The sequence below is a fragment of the Symphalangus syndactylus genome, chromosome 14, assembly GCF_028878055.3.
Source record: "Symphalangus syndactylus isolate Jambi chromosome 14, NHGRI_mSymSyn1-v2.1_pri, whole genome shotgun sequence".
NCBI classification, from domain to species: domain Eukaryota; kingdom Metazoa; phylum Chordata; class Mammalia; order Primates; family Hylobatidae; genus Symphalangus; species Symphalangus syndactylus.
The window spans coordinates 16,067,739-16,086,715 of record NC_072436.2 but is presented as its reverse complement, the minus strand read 5'-3'; the positions used below and the strand labels follow the sequence as shown (position 1 = coordinate 16,086,715).

At 55.4% G+C, this 18,977-nt stretch overlaps 1 protein-coding gene across 4 annotated transcripts in view; it reads left to right on the top strand.

Moving 5' to 3' along the window:
• CCDC57 (coiled-coil domain containing 57) overlaps positions 1–16,573 on the top strand; it is a 115,022-nt gene extending 98,449 nt beyond the window's left edge. For 3 of the 4 annotated variants that reach the window (XM_063617404.1, XM_055243710.2, XM_063617403.1), the window contains one exon: positions 16,196–16,573. In XM_063617404.1, the coding sequence (XP_063473474.1) occupies positions 16,196–16,551 (356 nt within the window). In that variant the 3' untranslated portion in view covers positions 16,552–16,573. Of the gene's footprint in view, positions 1–9,181; positions 9,759–16,195 lie in introns of those variants that run through there. The other variant, XM_063617405.1, reaches the window with a different exon arrangement.
• The last annotated feature ends 2,404 nt before the right edge of the window (positions 16,574–18,977 follow it).

Here is an 18,977-nt window from a genome sequence, read left to right as displayed (position 1 = left end):
TATCTTAAGGTCGCATAATTCTGTTAACTGGCTGCTAACTCGGTTAATTTTTTTTAAACTGTTTGTAGAATTAGAGCATTTCTGGGCAGTTCTGTGTGTTGAAGACACCTTGTAGCCAGGCTTTTCTCATCTAAAGATCCAAAGGGAAAGAAGGACAAAAGCCACCCCCTCTTTACCCCTCTTGCTGGACGGCCCGAATGCTGGTGGAGCCTCCACCGGAGATCACACAGGGCTCCAGTGACTGCGCCCTGCTTGGTCCCAGTGGTTGCCGCAGGCTGGGGCTCTTTGCTCAGATGAAGGCCAAATCCAAAGTCACAGGGCCCCAGCTGGTGGAGTCAGGATCTGAATCCAAGCCCTGGATCCAGTCCAGGCCAGAGCCTCCTCTGCAGAGAAGGTACTAGGTGCCCATGCACAGGGTGACTGCCAACCTCGTGGAGTGGGGGCAGTGGTGGCCCTGCGGGCGGGCTTGGTCTTCCGAGACCATGTCAGTGCCACCCCAGGGCCGCCCTCCATGGCAGTGTGGGGCCAACAAGCCTGTCTTCCCATTTTTCTGAGAGAGGCTGGAAATCCTGTTCTTTTTATATATAAAGTGTTTCCTTTTCAAAATATTGGCAACTAAGTAAATCCAAACAAGGTGTGGGCTAAATCATGGCACACTCCTGCCTCACGGGTGGCCCTCCAGCTAAGAGTCATGTTTACAATTTTAGAGGTTTGGTGGGCTCCAGTGGGACCACGCCTGGGGATGGAGTGGCTGTGGGTGAGTGTGTCTCCACTCCCACACCTCGCCTCTCAGAAGACAGAGCACAGGATTGCGACACCCAAGCTCCAGCCGCCCTCCACCTAGTCACTGTAGCCCTGCAGGGGCTGCCAGCCTCTGCATTCAGGAGCCAGTGGGCGCCGAGGACACACTCCCTCCATCCCCTGCCTGGTGTCCTGTGCTTTTTGAGCTGAGACTGTTCTGGGCCTTTCCTGAAAGGATGGTGGAACTCCAGAGTGGCGTTTCAGTGTGATTGGCCTCTGCAGGACCAGCTAGGCTCCCAAGACATAAAAACATGCCCTGAGCATTTGGCCTCAGCACCAGCTCATCCTCACGCCCCCGCCCCTCCCCACTCACCCAGCCAGAAGCCCCCATGCTGCCTCCGGCCCCCACCTCCACAGGCACTTTTGTGCTTCTTGTGACACCCAGGGCTTTCGTTCATTTCGTGAGAGCAGGTCGGGATGGCCCCGCCATGGATGGGTGAGGAGCCGGCTGTGACATGTTAAGAAATGGGGGACAGTGAAGAACAGTCTGTGCCTCCTCTGTAAACGCGCAGGGAACGTTACAGTCCACTCTTCCTTCTGTGGTCTCACTCTGTGTACTGACGAGGGAACCCCCTCAAGGCCCAGGTAACCTGCACTAGAAGGTGCATGCACATCAGGCTCCTGATGGCCAAGGTGACATGGACAGCCCAAGACAGCTGCAAGACCAAGCTGCAGGGCAGGCAAGGGGGCCTTGGGGCTCTTATTTATTTACTTTATTCTCGCTCTGTTGCCCAGGCCAGAGTGCAGTGGTACAATCTTGGCTCACTGTGGCCTCAACTTTCCAGGCTCAAGTGATCCTCCTGTCTTGGCCTCCTGAGTAGCCGAGACTACAGGTGCACATCACCATAGCTGGCTAATCTTTTTACATTTTATTGTATTTTATTGTAGAAACGGGGTCTCACTATGTCACCCAGGCTGGTGTCGAACTCCTGGGCTCAAGCGGTCCTGCCGCCTTGGCCTCCCAAAGTACTGAGATGACAGGTGTGGGCCCCATGCCTGGCCTGGCGTGAGCCCTTCACCCAAACATGAACCAGGAGGCGAGCTTGGTAAGGAGCACGTGGGCTCCAGGAATGCGAGGGGGAATGAATGGAGGCAGCTCCTCAGTGTGCAAAAACATGCAGTGCAGGCCTCACTGGTCACTGTCACAGCAGCCTTGCAGTGGGATCAGGACAGTCCTGCTGTCCAGGAAGGAGAGGACCCTGCTCTCTTGTTTCTCAGTACCTGCCCCTGTCCTTCTAGCCCCATTGCTGCTCTCAGGACAAGCTGTGACTGAGAGAGCGGGTCACACTGGTGACATTTTATGAGGCTGGATGCACAGCTCCACAGCACCTTGTCACTGAAGCTACAGGAATCCAAGAACCGGTGCTCTGGCCAAGAAGGGAGCACTGGGGTGCCCTGAATGGCACGGACAACCCCAGCCCCCTGCCTTCACTGATTGTCATGACCTGTGGCTTCCGAAGAAGGACAGGGCAGTCTCGGAACTTTCTGAGAAACGGATGGTCAAGTAGATGTTTGTTAGCTCTTTTCTTGAAATTGTAATGACGAAACCATGACTGCCACTTAGGAAAGTAACTTGTGTTGAAATAACTTTTAGAACAAAGTAAATACATTAAGAAATAACCAGGCTGGGCGCGGTGGCTCACGCCTGTAATCCCAGCACTTTGGGAGGCCGAGGTGGGCGGATCACGAGGTCAGGTGATCGAGACCATCCTGGCGAACACGGTGAAACCCCGTCTCTACTAAAAATACAAAAAAAAAAATTAGCCAGGCGTGGCAGCTCACGCCTGTAATCCCAGAACTTTGGAAAGCCGAGGTGGGCAGATCGCCTGAGGCCAGGAGTTCACAACCAGCCTGGTCAACTTGGTAAAACCCCATCTCTACTAAAAATACAAAAATTAGCCAGGCATGGTGGTGCATGCCTGTAATCCCAACTACTCGAGAGGCTGAGGCACGAGAATCACTTGAACCTGAGAGGCAGAGGTTGCAGTGAGCCGAGATCGCACCACTGCACTCTAGGCTGAGTGACAGAGCAGACTCTTGTCTCAAAAAACAAAACAAAACAAAAAACACCACATAACCCAACTTTCACCCAAAACAAGGCCCAACACTCTTTAAAAGACAAGAAAGCGAGCACCATGGCTCACACCTGTAATCCCAGCACTTTGGCAGGCCAAGGTGGACGGATCACTTGAGGTCAGGAGTTCACGACCAGCCTGGCCAACTTGGTAAAACCCCGTCTCTACTGAAAATACAAAAATTAGCTGGGCATGGTGGCAGGTGCCTGTAATTTCAACTACTTGGGAGGCTGAGGCACAAGAATCACTTGAACCTTGGAGCTAGAGGTTGCAGTGAGCCGAGATCGCACCACTACACTCCAGCCTGGGTGAAAGAGCAGACTCTGTCTCAAAAAACAAAAACAAAAAACAAGAAAACATATAACCCAACTTGCTATCAAAACAAGGCCCAACATGCTTTAAAAGATAAGAAGACCGGATGTGGTGGCACATGTCTGTGGTCTCAGCTGCTTGGGAGGCTGGGGCAGGAGTATTGTTTGAGCCTGGGAGGTCGAAGCTGCAGTGGGCCGAGATCGCGCCACTGTGCTCCAACCTGAGCGACAGAGCAAGACAGCCTCTCAAAAAAAAAAAAAAGGCCAGGCACTTTGAGAGGCCAAGGTGGGTGGATCACGAGGTCAGGAGATCGAGACCATCCTGTCTAACACGGTGAAACCCTGTCTCTACTAAAAAAAAATACAAAAAAAATTAGCCGGGCATGGTGGCGGGCGCCTGTAGTCCCAGCTACTCGGGAGGCTGAGGCAGGAGAATGGCGTGAACCCAGGAGGCGGAGCTTGCAGTGAGCCGAGATCCCACCACTGCACCCCCGCCTGGGCAACAGAGCGAGACTCCGTCTCAAAACAAAACAAAAACAAAAAAGAAACAAAAAAACAAAGTCTGTCTTTGATTCTGTTTTTGTGCTGAGGAGATGATGAGGCTGTCTTCTACTTCTCCTCCAGCACATATACTCTTTTTTCTTTCCTTTTTTTTTTTTTTTTTTTGGCTCACGGCAACCTCTACCTCCAGGGTTCAAGTGATTCTCCTGCCTCAGCCTCCCGAGTAGCTGGGATTACAGGCATGTGCCACCATGCCCAGATAATTTTTGTATTATTAATAGAAACGGGGTTTCTCCATGTTGGTCAGGCTGATCTCCAACTCTCGACCTCAGGTGATCCGCCCGCCTCAGCCTCCCAAAGTGCTGGGATTACAGGCATGAGCCACCGCACCCGGCCTCTTTTTCTTTTTTTTTTTTTTGAGACAGAGTCTTGCTCTGTCACCCAGGCTGGAGTGCAGTGGTGCGATCTCGGCTCACTGCAAGCTCCGCCTCCCGGGTTCACGCCATACTCCTGCCTCAGCCTCTCCGAGTAGCTGGGACTACAGGCGCACGCCACCATGCCCGGCTAATTTTTTTTGTATTTTTAGTAGAGACGGGGTTTCACCGTGGTCTCGATCTCCTGACCTCATGATCTGCCCGCCTTGGCCTCCCGAAGTGCTGGGATTACAAGCGTGAGCCACCGCGCCTGGCTTTCTTTTTAAATAGAGTTGGGGGGGGCGCCTGGAGCAGTGGCCGTGGACACCAGTCTCATTCTCCAACATGAAGGCTGTGGGGCTCAAGATTTTCCACTCATGAGAACAATCCCTGTGTGTCTTTTCCGTATAACCTTCATCAGGTTCGAGATCTCGGCCGGGCATGGGGGCTCACACCTGTAATCCCAGCACTTTGGGAGGCCAAAGTGAGTGGATCGCCTGAGGTCAGGAGCCTAGTCAACATGATGAAACCTTGTCTATACTAAAAATACAACAATTAGCCAGGCACGGTGGCAGCACTTGTAGTCCCAGCTACTCGGGAGGCTGAGGCAGGAGAATCACTTGAACCTGGGAGACGGAGGTTGCAGTGAGCTGAGATTACATCACTGCACTCCAGCCTAGGCGACAGAGCAAGACTCCATCTGGAAAAAAAAAATTCCTGATTAACTAGAATTTCTATTAAAGTTAGGTGTTAAACTTTGTAAGATGTTTTTTTCTGTGTTAAGATAATCATGATTTTTTTATTTTCATGTGTTAATGAAATATGATGATAGATTTTCTGATGTTGAATGAACCTTGCATTATTGAAATACACTTGATAAATATACTTGATAAATATTTTTAAATACTTTTTTGATTTGACTTGCTAATGTTTTTATATGCAGTTTTTGCAGCTATGTTTATAAGTTAAATAGGCCTACGGTTTTCTTTCCTTGTGTTGTTCTTATCTGGTTTGGGAACCAAGATTACTTTACCTCATAAAATGAACTGGGCAACTCTTTTTCTGCTTTTCTAAATAATTTAAATAAGATGGGCCGGAGGTGGTGGCTCACACCTGTATTCCCAGCATTTTGGGAGGCTGAAGCGAGAGGATCACGAGGTCAGGAGTTCGAGACCAGCCTGGCCAGCATGGTGAAACCCCATCTCTACAAAAAAAAAAAAAATACAAAAAATTAGCTGGGCATGGTGGGGGGCACCTGTAGTCCCAGCTACTCAGGAGGCTGAGGCAGGAGAATCGCTTGAACCCGGGAGGCGGAGGTTGCAGTGAGCCGAGGTCACACCACCGCACTCCAGCCTGGGCGACAGAGCGAGACTCTGTCTCAAAATAAATAAATTAATTAATAAGATAGGAATTGACTATTGAAATTTTGGTTTCCTTGAAAATTCAACAGAACCACCTGTAAAACTATCTCAGCCAGGGGATCTTTTGGGATGGGAAGTGTTTGATTATCATTTCAATTTCCTTAACAGTTATTGGGGCTGGGCACAGTAGCTCACACCTGCAATCCCAGCATTTTGGGAGGCCAGGGTGAGAGGATCACTTGAAGCCAGGAATTCGAGACCAGCCTGGGCAACAAAGCAAAAGTCTGTCTCTGCTTTAAAAATAAAACAGGCAAGGTGCAGTGGTTCACACCTGTAATCCCAGCACCTTGGGAGGCTGAGGCGGGTGGGTCACTTGAGGCCAGGAGTTTGAGACTAGCCTGGCCAACATGGTGAAACTCTGTCTCTACTAAAAATACAAAACTTAGCCGGGTGTGGTGGCCGGTGCCTTTAATCCCAGCTACTCGGGAGGCTGAGGCTTGAAATTCACTTGAACCCCAAAGGCAGAGCTTGCAGTGAGCCGAGATCACACCACTGCACTCCAGCCTGGGCGACAGAGCGAGACTCTGTCTCAAAAAAAAAAAAAAAAAAAAAAAAAGTTATTGAGCATTTCAATTGGCTTTTTTTTTGTTGTTGCTGATTTTGGAACTTTTTGTTTCATCTAGCTTACTGGTTTAATTTATGAGTTTCATTTGACTCACTAGTGAGTGGCCTCCTGGCCTCCTCGCTGTGCAGCTCTGTTGTCTCCCCTCTTGTGTTCGTTTGCTCTCCCTTTTTTCATTTTTTTGTGTTTTTGCTCTTCTTTTGTTTTGTTTCTTGAGATGGAATCTCAGTCCGTCACCCAGGTTGGAGTGCAGTGTCCCTATCTCAGCTCACTGTAACCTCCACCTTCCAGGTTCAAGCGATTCTCCTGCCTCAGCCTCCCAAGTAACTGGTATTACAGGTGCCCACCACCATGCCCAGATGATTTTTTTTTTTTTTTTTTTTTTTTTTGAGACGGAGTCTTGCTCTGTCACCCAGGCCGAAGTGCCGTGGCGCAATCTCGGCTCACTGCAAGCTCTGCCTCCCAGGTTCACACCATTCTCCTGCCTCAGCCTCCCGAGTAGCTGGGACTACAGGTGCCTGCCACCACGCCCGGCTATGTTTTTGTATGTTTTTTGAGTAGAGACTGGGTTTCACTGTGTTAGCCAGGATGGTCTCGATATCCTGACCTCGTGATCCACTCGCCTCGGCTTCCCAAAGTGCTGGGATTACAGGCGCGAGCCACCGTGCCTGGCATAAATAATTCTTAATTCATTTTATGATTTTCTTTATAACCAAAGATTATTCAGTAGTAGGTTTTACAATTTTGAAGCAGAAGCAGGATGAGAGGTTTTTTTGTTTTGTTTTGTTTTGTTTTTATGAGCCAGAGTCTCGCTGTCTCCCAGGCTGGAGTGCAGTGGCGCGATCTCGGCTCACTGCAGGCTCCGCCCCCCGGGGTTCACGCCATTCTCCTGCCTCAGCCTCCCGAGTAGCTGGGACTACAGGCGCCCGCCACCTCGCCTGGCTAATTTTTCGTATTTTTAATAGAGACGGGGTTTCACTGTGTTAGCCAAGATGGTCTCGATCTCCTGACCTCGTGATCCACCCACCTCGGCCTCCCAAAGTGCTGGGATTACAGGCGTGAGCCACCGCGCCCGGCCAGGATGAGAGGTTTTGATGTTGGTTTCAAATTTTATTGCATTACATTTGAAATGAATTGAGACTTGCTCCGTGGCCTGATATGATCAGATTCTAGGCAGGGTATGTTTGCCAAAAGAGAAAGTGAATCATCTGCCTGCAAGGTTAGACCTCCTGTGCCTCATGACTCAAGCCAACCAGTCCTGTTAATTAATGAGTTTTTGCCAGGAGTACACGGGTTTGTTTTTGAGGAACGTGGGTGAGTTAACACCTTCATCTACTCTCAGTTACCTCTTTCCTGCAGTTCTGTCTGTCAGTACTTGACATGTTTTGAAGTTGTACCTTTTTATTTTTTTCTTTTTTCTGCATCTGAAGTCTTACCTTTTAAAATGCAGAGTTCTGGCCAGGTATGGCAACTCACACCTGTAATCTCAGCACTTTGGAGGCCGAGGAGGGTGGATCACTTAAGGTCAGGAGTTCAAGACCAGCCTGGCCAACATGGTGAAATCCCATCTCTACAAAAAATACAAAAATTAGCCAGGCAAGGTGGCAGGCACCTGTAATCCCAGCTACTCGGGAGGCTGAGGCAGGAGAAGTGCTTGAACCCGGGAGGTGGACACTGCAGTGAGCTGAGATCGCGCCACTGCACTCCAGCCTGGGTGACAGAGCGAGACTCTGTCTCAAAAAAAAACAAAAAAAAACAAAAAACAGAGTTCTTTGCCTCTTATGACATTTTCTGCCTAATTCTATTTTATTTTTTAATTTTTACTTTTTCTGTCTTTTTAACTGGATCTTTTATTGTTGGATCTTTTTTTTTCTTTTTTTTTTTTTGAGACAGAGTCTCGCTGTCACCCAGGCTGGAGTGCAGTGGCGCGATCTCGTCTTACTGCAGGCTCCACCCCCCGGGGTTCACGCCATTCTCCTGCCTCAGCCTCCCGAGTAGCTGGGACTACAGGTGCCCACCACCTCACGCGCCTAATTTTTTGTATTTTTGGTAGAGACAGGGTTTCACCGTGTTAACCAGGATGGTCTCGATCTCCTGACCTCGTGATCCACCTGCCTTGGCCTCCCAAAGCGCTGGGATTACAGGCGTGAGCCACTGCGCCTGGCCCATTTTTTATTTTATTTTATTTTATTTTATTATTTTTTTGAGACAGAGTCTTTCTCTGTCCCCCAGGCTGGAGTGCAGTGGCGCGATCTCGGCTCACTGCGAGCTCTGCCTCCCAGGTTCATGCCATTCTCCTGCCTCAGCCTCCCGAGTAACTGGGACTACGGGTGCCCACCACCATGCCCGGCTAATTTTTTGTATTTTTAGTACAGACAGCGTTTCACCATGTTAGCCAGGATGGTCTCGATCTCCTGACCTCATGGTCCACCTGCCTCAACCTCTCAAAGTGCTGGGATTACAGGTGTGAGCCACTGCGCCTGGCCGGATCTTTATTTTTAAAAAATTCAACCTAAGAATTCTTTTTCATTAGTCAGTTTACTCATCTATAAATATCCATTGAACTATTGTCTACTGGAACTTAATCTCCATATTATTTATTTTCCATTTGTTTCATTTTCCTACGTCCTTGTTTTACACTGGAGAAATCAAGTTTTCCTCTGCTGTTTTACAAGTTACACATTCTAATTTTGTCCTGTGGTAACATCTGCCAGCTCACACCAGGCTCACAGAACCTTATGCCTCACAGCCGCCTCGTAGGCCCGTGGAAGGCATGTGCTCCACACGTTCCCCTCTGCACCCCCGCCAGCCCTGGAGTCTGAGCTCTCCTGCGGGGCGCTGGGGCCACTTGGTTTCCTGTCCATGTCTTGCTCTCTTATGGCTTCTTCTGAGCTCTTTATCCTCCTTCCTTCAGTGACTCCCTCAAGACTTTCTGTGTGGGCCTCGGATAGAACGAGGCTGCATGTCTCACCTGTTTAGGAAGCCCTGTGCTTGTATCCCTGTAGGTATTTGGAGGTTTATGTTTAACATGTTTTGATATGAAGATGTAGAAGGATTTTGTGTAAGTTTGGCCTTATCCATATTCTGTCTTCATCAGCCTCCTTGAAGAACTTCATTCTGTCCTAAAGGAAGCAGTGGCAGCTTAAAGAGTGTGAGCATGCACCCACTTCACACAGACACACCCGGCCTGCCCCGCCCCATCCTGCCCCTGCCCTGGAGAAAGCGAGGCTCCTTCCTTCCCAGGATGCCCCTGGAGATGCCGGCCATAGATCTTCAGTGAAACGTTTCCCTCTCTGGTCATAGAATTAGGAAACTATAGCTGTCCCAACTAAATTTCAGGACAAATTAGCCCATCTGGTCACACTCACAGTCACTGCCTCCACCAGAACTGATGCGGACCCCTGGGAACCGAGGTGTTTGCTCTGTGACTTGGGAAGGACAGCGGAAGGTATTTCCGTTTAGCTCTTGTGGCCAGATTTTTTTGTGAATGAAAATCTGCTGTGCATCTTGGACACCATCACATGCACTACCCTGTGTATTTCCATTTAAAACTCAGAGCCAGCGACAACATGACACCAATGCAACACAAGCAAGAGAGATCCTGCCCTGAAACTCACTGTTGTTTTAGGCTTTCGGCAGACCCTGCTATAAATGTGCAAATTTTATGCCCAGTCTGTGACCAGGGCTGAACCTCTTTCCTGAGGGGCTGGGGGACTCCTCCGAGGAGCAAGAACAGCCCGGCTGTCCACAGAGGAGCCCGTTTTTAGGGGTGGGAGCACAGGTCAGGCGCTCTCTCAGCAAAACTCCAGGACCCGGGCAAGCCATCACACTCATCACACTAGCATCCAGAGTAGCCGCAGGTCACTCATCTCTGCCACTTGCTGAGTGCTCCAGAGTCAAGGACTGCGGCCTGGCCAAGGGGACAGTGGCCTGTGGCCTCTGACTCTGAGCTTGGAGAAGGCTTGCTGCTCCAACATCACGTGGACAGAGGCAAGGAGGCATGTGGGATGGGAAATGCGGATAGAGACCAGCCTGCCCCAGGAGCAGGTGGGTCCACCAGAAATGCTCATGCATTTTCTGACCAGGACTTCCATCCTGAGGTGTGTGCAGAGTGACCCAAAACCCCCTCATCCATGCCGTGACTCTGGGCCCTGGAGCCCACCCCCTTTCTGTAGAAAAGCCTATTCTGAAGGCATCTGTCATGAGAGCACCCGATGGCACTGTAGGATGCTGAGAGCAGCTGAGGCAGGAGGGCCGGCGGCTGTTCCCTCCCAGAGGCCCATCTCAGGTGGACGCCGGTCCACGACTTCCAGCCCAGGGGCTAATGTGTCTTCTGCAGTCCACGTGGCAGGTGTTGCCAGGGGAGCAGGCAGTGCAACTGTTGGACAGCAGGGGGTGTTTCTTCAACCCAGGCTGCCCCCCTCCTCCTGCCACAACATGGCCCCATTCATTCTGAAACGTACAGACCAACTCCATCCGCCCATCCTCACGGTGTGCTGATCGCCAGGTCCAGAAGCATGCACCTGCCTAGGGGCCTCTTCCTCCTCCTCTCTGGCGGGGGGCTGCTTTGGACCCTCATGCTAACCTCGCCCTGTGTGCTGTGCAGCTGGAGTCAAACGGAGGCGCAGAGACGCCATGGAGGGCGACAAGCCACACAGCAGGGTCCAAGGCAGCCACTCCCCACTCCCGCAGCATCCGTGCCCCACCCGGGTGCCAAGCCGCTGTGCCATGCATCCCCCCCACCCCCAACCTACTGCAGGCGTGTGGTCCTTTGCCTCTTTTCCCAGGGGAACCAAAAACCCTGGGATCCAGAGGGTCATTGCCCAGATCTCTGGAGAGCAACTCCAGGGGCCTGGTCCCCAGGGGAGAAGAGGGAGTGGGGAGAGGCCTTTGGCCAGGCATGTGGCCCTCAGTGTCCCGAGCAGGTCGGGCAGCTGATATGTGCGTGGCTGGCGTAGCTCCTGCAGAGCCAGGCTCCCTGGAGGAGAGTGTGGCCTCCTTCCCAGCTGTCCGTTCTCCTGCCAAGACATGCAGGGAGCAGCCCTGAGACACGGGTCTCAGGCAAAGTGAGTGGCAGGCAGTGCTGTTCCCCGGGGACATGGCGGTGACCCGCTGGTCTGTGGCCCTAAGATGCTAGGGTGCCCACCTGGAGCTGTAAGCTGGCCTGGCAGACCTGGGAGGTCCCTGTAGGCCCCTTTTGAAAGTTCCCTTTTCATGAATTTTACCCAGAATCTCCCCTGCACAGTGGCCCATGCTGCTTTTTGCTGTCTCCAGACAGTGCCAACAGAGACCACGAGTTGTCTAAACACCACCCCAGGCACTCAGCACTCAGTGCAGAGTCCTGGCCCGAGGGGCATGAGAACATCATTCCTCACTTTAGGACCAGGAAACAGTTCCCATGCCTCCGAAACAGTGGAGACAGCTGCCACTTCTTGTCGCCCCAGCTCAGCTGTTGTGTGTCACTTTCCTTCCGGGGCCTTGGGGCCTTCTCCTGCCTTTTTTCCTCTGAAAGGCAGGAGAAGGGTGGAGTGTGGAGATACCCAGAGGCTGTCCAGCTCGCAGGCCACTGCCTGGCCCTGGCTTTCACCGTCCCAGCCTCCTAGCGGCCTCCTCAGCACCCACCAGCCTGCAGCCACCTGTGCTTGGGGTTCTCGGCACCTCCCCTTCCTGTGGGCTGAGCTCAGATGGGCTCTGGTGGGAGGCGGCCCAGGAGGAAGGCCATGCGTCTCTGGGTCTCTTCTCGCCCAAGGGAGGCCTGTGTGCCCGCCTTGCGCGACGCAGCCTCCAGTAGGGACAGACCCACGTCTCCCAAAGCCTTATGCCCACAATGTGTTTCCCTTAAATTCCCTTCCTTGGGGCTCCAGCTTGCACCCCACTACTAGGTGACCCCTCTCAAGGGCTGGGATGGAGCCCACATTGGGCAACACTGACAGGCTGTAGCACACAGGCCTAGGCAGGCTCAGCAGTAGCAGGGGACCTGCCAGTGCCATTGGGGGCGGAGCCACAGGCGCCCAGAGGAGGTGCTGGCATGGAACAAGGGATCAACCTGTGGTCAGCGCCCAGGCCCCCGAAGTCCCACCTCTCCTCTGCTCCAAAGGCCAGCAGGCGGGGCCTGAAGGATCTGGGGTTTCCTGCTGGCCCTGCCTCACCAGGCTGAGTGATGGGTGGCAGGACTGCCCAGAGCCCTGGAGCCTGCAGTGTCCAGTACCCTCCCCTCTTGTGCATCTGCCCAGTGGGGGGCTCCAGGCTCCCTGTCGCAGTGAGGCGGGGAAGGCAGCTGGACATAGCAGGCCCAGAGCGTCCCCCTGTGGAGGGACCGTGGGAACCAGATCACGTGGGCCTCCCTCCCCGTACCCCATTGCTCTCCTGTTGTCACATTCAGTCCCATAAAGGCAGCCCCGGGGCCAGTGTGACCCCCAGGGCTGAGCTCCAGGAGCTCAGGGCTGGGGGTGTCCATTAGGAGACATTAGCAGGTGAGGGTTGACACAGGCTGGGGAGACGCGGTTGGGCGTGGCCTGTGAGCCTCTCCGGCGTGGGGACGCTGGAAAGGTGCACGCAGCTTCTGGAGATTCGGGGTCAGGGGAGCCAAGTCACATTCGCTGTCACTGTCTGCACTAAAGGCCTGGGTGCCGTGCGGACAGTGGTGGGAAAAGCCTTGCTCCCAAGAGACTTGGCAATAATTAGATGCATTTGAGAAGGGTTGATCTTGGGTGCGTGAGGACCCCTGTGGCAGCCAAAGGGGGTTCAGCAGAACAAGGGCCCTTGGCACAGCAGGAGTGAACCACAGAGAGCAGCGGAGGCCACAGGGAGATGGAAGGGCCCCTGTGCCACAGAATGGACTTGAGGCCTGAGCTGCCATCAGGGCCAGGCCCTAATCAGCCCCAAGGCAGGCTCTGGAGAACCAGGGAAGGCGTGGGCTCACCGTCTGGCCCTTCCCAAAGCCCTGGGAAGCCAGGCAGGTGTGCCCAAGGGCACCCAGAGAGCCCGGAGCAGCCTGGAGAATGAGCCACCAGAGGCCAACTTAGTCAAGAGCTGGGCTGAGGCTCAGGTGCAGGAGAAGAAACCCACAGGGTGGCCAGAAAGCTGGGGACCAGCTCCGTCCCCTTTGTGCTCAGAGTTCTCATGCCCCCAGGCTGAGACAGGAGCGAGGGCCACACCTTCCCTGCAATAGGACAAGCTGTGTCCTCCCTGAGATTCCACCAGCTTCAAACCTCCAAGGCCGGCACGGTGGCTCACGCCTGTAATCCCAGCACTTTGGGAGGCCGAGGTGGGTGGATCACGAGGTCAGGAGATCGAGACCATCCTGGTTAACACAGTGAAACCCCGTCTCTACTAAAAATACAAAAAACTTAGCCGGGCATGGTGGCGGGCGCCTGTGGTCCCAGCTACTCGGGAGGCTGAGGCAGTAGAATGGCGTCAACCCGGGCGGCGGAGCTTGCAGTGAGCCAAGATCACACCACTGCACTCTAGCCTGGGTGACAGAGCAAGACTCTGTCTCAAAAAAAATAAATAAAAATTTAAAAAACCCTCCAAGTATGGTGCAGCTGCCTGAGGGGATGGAGCCCAGCCCAGGGGGCCCTGCCTCAGCACACACTAGGCCCTGGGAGGGGTTAAGCCTGGGAGGGGCAAGCAGGCCCCAGTCTCCCTCCCTTGGTTAATCACTGCAAGGCCCTGGATGTTTCAGGAACTTTCCAGAAGCTCTGTTCGGGGCCAGAGCACGAGCAGCCCATGGGGGAGGGGTGCAGGACCCAAGAGGGGCGTTCCTCATGCTGCACCCGGCAAACTCTGTCCACATGGTTTCCCTGCAGCCCAATCAGCCCAACGCAGAAAGAGAAATCCCGGCCAGGCTCGGCAAAACAGGTCAGGCGAGAAGGAGGGGCGGAGAGTGGTGGAGGCCAAGAGTGTTTTTACACACCAGTTACTGGGTTGACCTCAGATTAGCATCAGGTAGAAGAAGAATCCGGGGTCACAGGGAGTCACGCCTGGGGCAGCCGCCTTGACACACCCAGCTCCGTGCTTCCGACCTAGGACGGGCTGGGCTGGGTCTGTCTGCTGCCCCGGGGTCCTGGGTTCATGGCCAGTTCCCTGCCACCATCATCACTGAGGAGGGCTCAGCAGGAAAAGGACCAGTGAAGAAACCAGAGCCTGTAAAGTGGATATTCTGAGCTAGGGGCCAGCTCACCCTCCCTGCCCTGGGGACTGTGACCCACTCACACCTCCCTGCTTCGCCGGGGATACAGCCAGGGTCCTCCCAGCAGGGCCAGCTCAGGCCTCCCAGGCAAAGGGGCAGGCCCTTCACCCCCCAACCTCAGCTCGCTTTTTCTGAAAATCCCCGCAGGCTTTGTCTCAGGAGGATCAAGCGGAGCAAAGCCCCCAGAATCCCTGAGCATTACAGAGGGACAACCAAGGCCTCTGGGTTTGAGGAGACGCCTCAGGGTCACAGTGGAGCACTGGGGCCTGGTCAGAGGACCAGCTTCCCAGCGGGAAGCCCTTTCCACGGGATACCCCACCCTCTGCGAGCCGGTGTGGGGGTGGGGGGAGGGAGTGGGGATGGGGGCGTTGGCTGGGACCGGGTCAGGCGGGCTTATTGTCGAGAGGCAAGGGGTGGGAGCCTTTGTGTGAAGAGGAGGAATTCCTCTGGGGATTGGAAGCAAAAGGAGCAGGCAGCATCCAGGGTCCCCTAGGACCCCAGCAGGGGGCCAGGGACTGTGTGACTGTGTGACCCCAACGAGGCTGCAGGGAAAGGAAGGCTGGTTCTGGGTGTCTTGAGACCCCAAGAGTGGATCGGAGTGGAAGAAGCTGAGATGGGAAGAGGGGCCCAGGGCCAGGGCCGGGAGTGTGTGGCTGCCCCCATGGGCAGTGCGCAACCCAGCCGAGAGTGTGTCGTTGCCAGTGTTCCCAAAGCACAGACGCTTCCCAGTCACCCAGGCTGCACGCAGACCACACAGGCTGGGCCCCAGCAGGAGGCCTTGGCCACCTGCTGACCTGCCCGGGTCAGCCTGTCCAGACTGCCCACCGGGCCACACTCAGCCACGTGCCGCAGCCCTCTAGACCTCACCCCAGCCACAATGTGGCCACTCAGTGGACGCTGAGCTCACATCTTACTGTGGATCTATTTTTTTTTTTTTTTGAGATGGAGTTTGCCCTTGTCCGCCCAGGCTGGAGTGCAGTGGCGTGATCTTGGCTCACTGCAACCTCTGCCTCCCGGGTTCAAGCCACTCTGCTGCCTCAGCCTCCTGAGTAGCTGGGATTACAGGTGCCCACCACCACGCCCGGCTAATTTTTTGTATTTTTAGTAGAGACGGGGTTTCACCATGTTGGCCAGGCTAGACTTGAAGTCCTGACATTAAGTGATCCACCCACCTCGGCCTCTCAAAGTGCTGGGATTACAGGCGTGAGCCACCAAGCCCGGCCCTTGCATGGATTTTTAATAACATTTTGCTGCTGTTTTACCAAAAAAAAAAAAAACCCACATTCTTAATTCAAAAAATGAAAAATAGAGAAAAACTGGCCAGATAAAGAAGATCCCCTACAACACCCCTCTGCGAAGATGGTTTTAGCTACCTGGCACTTAGGCCCCAGCCTCTGTGTGTGGCGCACTCCTGGGCCCTCGGCCTGTGCCCGGCCACGTGGTACCCACTAGCGCGGCCTTTCCTTTGGCCTCAAAAGCCTGGCGCTGCTGGTCCATCGGGGAGGCGAGGGGAGGCGGGGGCAGGCGATGTGTCTCAGACGGTAGGGACACCCGGGGCAGCCTGGGAGGAGGAGCTTTGAGTCAACCATTTACCCCAGCACCCCTGCCCCCTCCTGGGACCCATTACGAAATGGTCACAACAGGACCATTTTCAGAGGCAGATGTCCAGGTGCCCAGTGGAGGGGCAGGCCCAGGCCCTGCCAAGCAGGACCCACTGAGCAAGGCGAGGCCACAGCCCTCTGGTCACTCCAGGAGGATCCTTTGGCCTTCATGGACTCCTGGAGGAAAGCCAGGCCAAGGGTCACAGGGCCCTGCTGGCCGGGGACGCAGAAGCGCTGCCCATGTGCAGTGCGTGTGAGCACAGCCTCCTGCTCCTCCTGCGCTCCTGACGCATGCTTTTCTTTTCTCTTTACCTGACAGAGCTCCCAGCTCCTCCAGCAGCCCACAGGAGCCCTGTCAAGATGCAAGCAGGCGTTGCCACCCCAGGGATGAAGACGGCAGCCCAGGCAAAGGCCAAGCCCACAGGAGCCTCCCGGTCTCATCCTGCAAAAGCTAAAAGCTGCCAGAGGCCCCCCAAGATCCGTAACAACATTATGGACACTTCCTCCCCCCCCGTCCCGCCCCGCCCCACTCGGGGTGCCTGTGCTTTCACCTACGTGTTGGAGGTGTGTGGGCACAGCGTGCAGGGTGGAGGCAGGGAGCTGCAGGGCAGGCTCCCAAATGCTGCTGAGGCGACCCTGCTGACTGAAGGCCTCCCTGAGCACAGGGCCCATTAAAACCAGGTTCCTCCCTGGGGCATCTGCTTGGCCGCAGCGTTGTTTATCTGTCCTACTTGGGAAATGCAGTATCAAGTGCCTGTGCCAGAGCCTGGCCTGCCCATGTCACCACCCACAGCCATCTGCACACCAGTGGTGTTGGGGGCAGTGTGGCCTTCCTCAGAGCATGGTAGCAGGCAGGGGGCAGATCAGAAAGCCCACCCACAAAGCAGGCATCTCCTAAGAGTACCATGGGAGGGGCCCTCCCAGAAGGAGTGAGAGCCTTTGATCCCAGTGAACCTGGCCAAGGTGACCCCTGGAAGCCAAGTGGGCACCTGGGCCTCACGCAGGTTGGGGTGCGCATGTCAGGTGCTGACAGAGTGGAGACCAACCCGGGACAGCGGTCACTGCTGGGCCTTCCACGCCCACCCCCACGAAGGATAACAGCAAGATGTCCCTGCCACCTGAGTGCCCGGGGCCAGGTACCTGCAAGGATGAGAAACGCACATGTAAACTGACGCCCATCCGCCCGGAACACACAAAAAGCACTTCCAAGAGTCCTCTCGTGTCCTCCACACAGACACAGTGCTCTGCAACCGGCAGGACGGCGACTGGGGGGGTTCATATCCCACTCCCACTCCTCCAGAGCCCAGTCTCTGCCCCCCCGCCCGGCACCCAGGCGTGGTCACACTCTGCCCACAGCAGAGTGCAGGGGTGGAGGCAGCCGGTACCCAGCTGGGTGAATTGACGGGCCTTGCCGATACCCCCGGGCCACCTTTCTGAACTGGGCAGACAGCTTCTCTGGGAAGACGATGGGAGAACGCCGCTCCCAGCCCTAACCTGCCGTGCCACCTTGGCAAATCGTGGGCCCTTTGCAGCTTTGGTTTGCACCCCCATGTAAAATATAGACAGTGCCATCGGCTGGCCTAGCTCACATGTGTGCGGGCTGGATAAACATGACAAGCAGAGACCACATCACACAGACAAAGGCTGTGGTCCCTAGGGCAGGGGCGTTTGAAGTTAGCGTCCCTCACTTGCTCCATGGGAATCCAGACGGAGTTGGGGATGGGCTGGGGGGCTCTCAGTGCTCTGTGGTCTCCCACACATGTCCCCTGGAATCGAGCCACGGCCCTGTGAGGTTTTTTTGTTTCTTTTTTTGAGACAGAGTCTCGCTCTGTCGCCCAGGCTGGAATGCAGTGGCGCGATCTCGGCTCACTGCAACCTCTGCCTCCTTGGTTCAAGCTATTCTCCAGCCTCAGCCTCCCGAGTAGCTGGGACTACAGGCACGCGCCACCACACCGGGCTAATGTTTGTATTTTTAGTAGAGACGGAGTTTCACTATGTTTGCCAGGCTTGTCTACAACTCTTGACCTCGTGATTTGCCGGCCTTGGCCTCCCAAAGTGCTGGGATTACAGGCGTGAGCCACCAAGCCCGGCCGCTGCCGCTCACTTTCTGTAGAAGCCCTCAGGGTGCTGGACGAGTCTCCAACCTCCTTGGGAGCCGGCCAGGGCTCCCCTGTAGCTGGCCCAGCCCCCGACAGGCTGCAGAGAGCAGGGCCCTGCTGGCCGCTGACCACCAGCACTGGCAGCCAGGGCCACCTGGGAGTTTTGGAGCATGGAGAGCCGGAGCTGTGTGCCCGCATGCCTGAGGCTGACACAGGGCCTCACTCACCCTGAATCAGAAGAACCCCCAGTGCGGGGCCAGCCCCCGGCCCTGTCTTCCCTTGTCCTTCCTTGACCCTCGGTCCCACCGTGCGTGAACCACAGCCCCAGAAGGGAAAAGACGCGGAGTGGCCGCCTGACCCTCAGGCCTGCTCTCAGGAGAGGGAGGAAGCCGGGCACTTGCAGAGGGGACAGGGGCCCCAGTCTCCGGTTCCCCTTCAGCGGCCCGGGCTTCCTGAGCCCTCAAAGTAGGACATGCAGCCAGAGACACCTGTGGCCTCACAGGGCCCGCTTGCCCCCCATGGGGTGCGTGGCCCCGCAGGCGCGAAGCGGTCAGAAAAGGGAGGCCGCGCTTCAGGGCTCAAGCCGCCCAAGGGGCAACGATTCGAGGAGAGGAATCACTCGGGAGGGAGGGAGCGCGCGAGGGCCGGGCTGAGCCCCCGCCCGTGGGTGCGCGCCTGGAAAACTCGCAGCCTCCGCCCAGGGAAGCTGGGCAGCGGCTCCCTTTGTTCGCACCACAGCAGGTGGGTGTCCCGGCCGACCCCGCTCGCCACGTGGCCGCGCCCCTCCCCTCCGCCGAGCTCCAGCGGCCTGGAGTGCGCTCGCCCGTTCAGCCCTGTGCCTCGTCCCGGTCCCCGGGAGGCTGCCAAGGAGGGGCCGTCGGGTGGGTGGACGTCCGTCTGGGGTCTGGGTTCCCAGCCGGCCCCGCGAGGAAAACGGGAGGCGCTGCGATGACCGACAGTAACCCCGGCCGGGGCGCCCGCGGCCGGGTCAACGCCCGCACT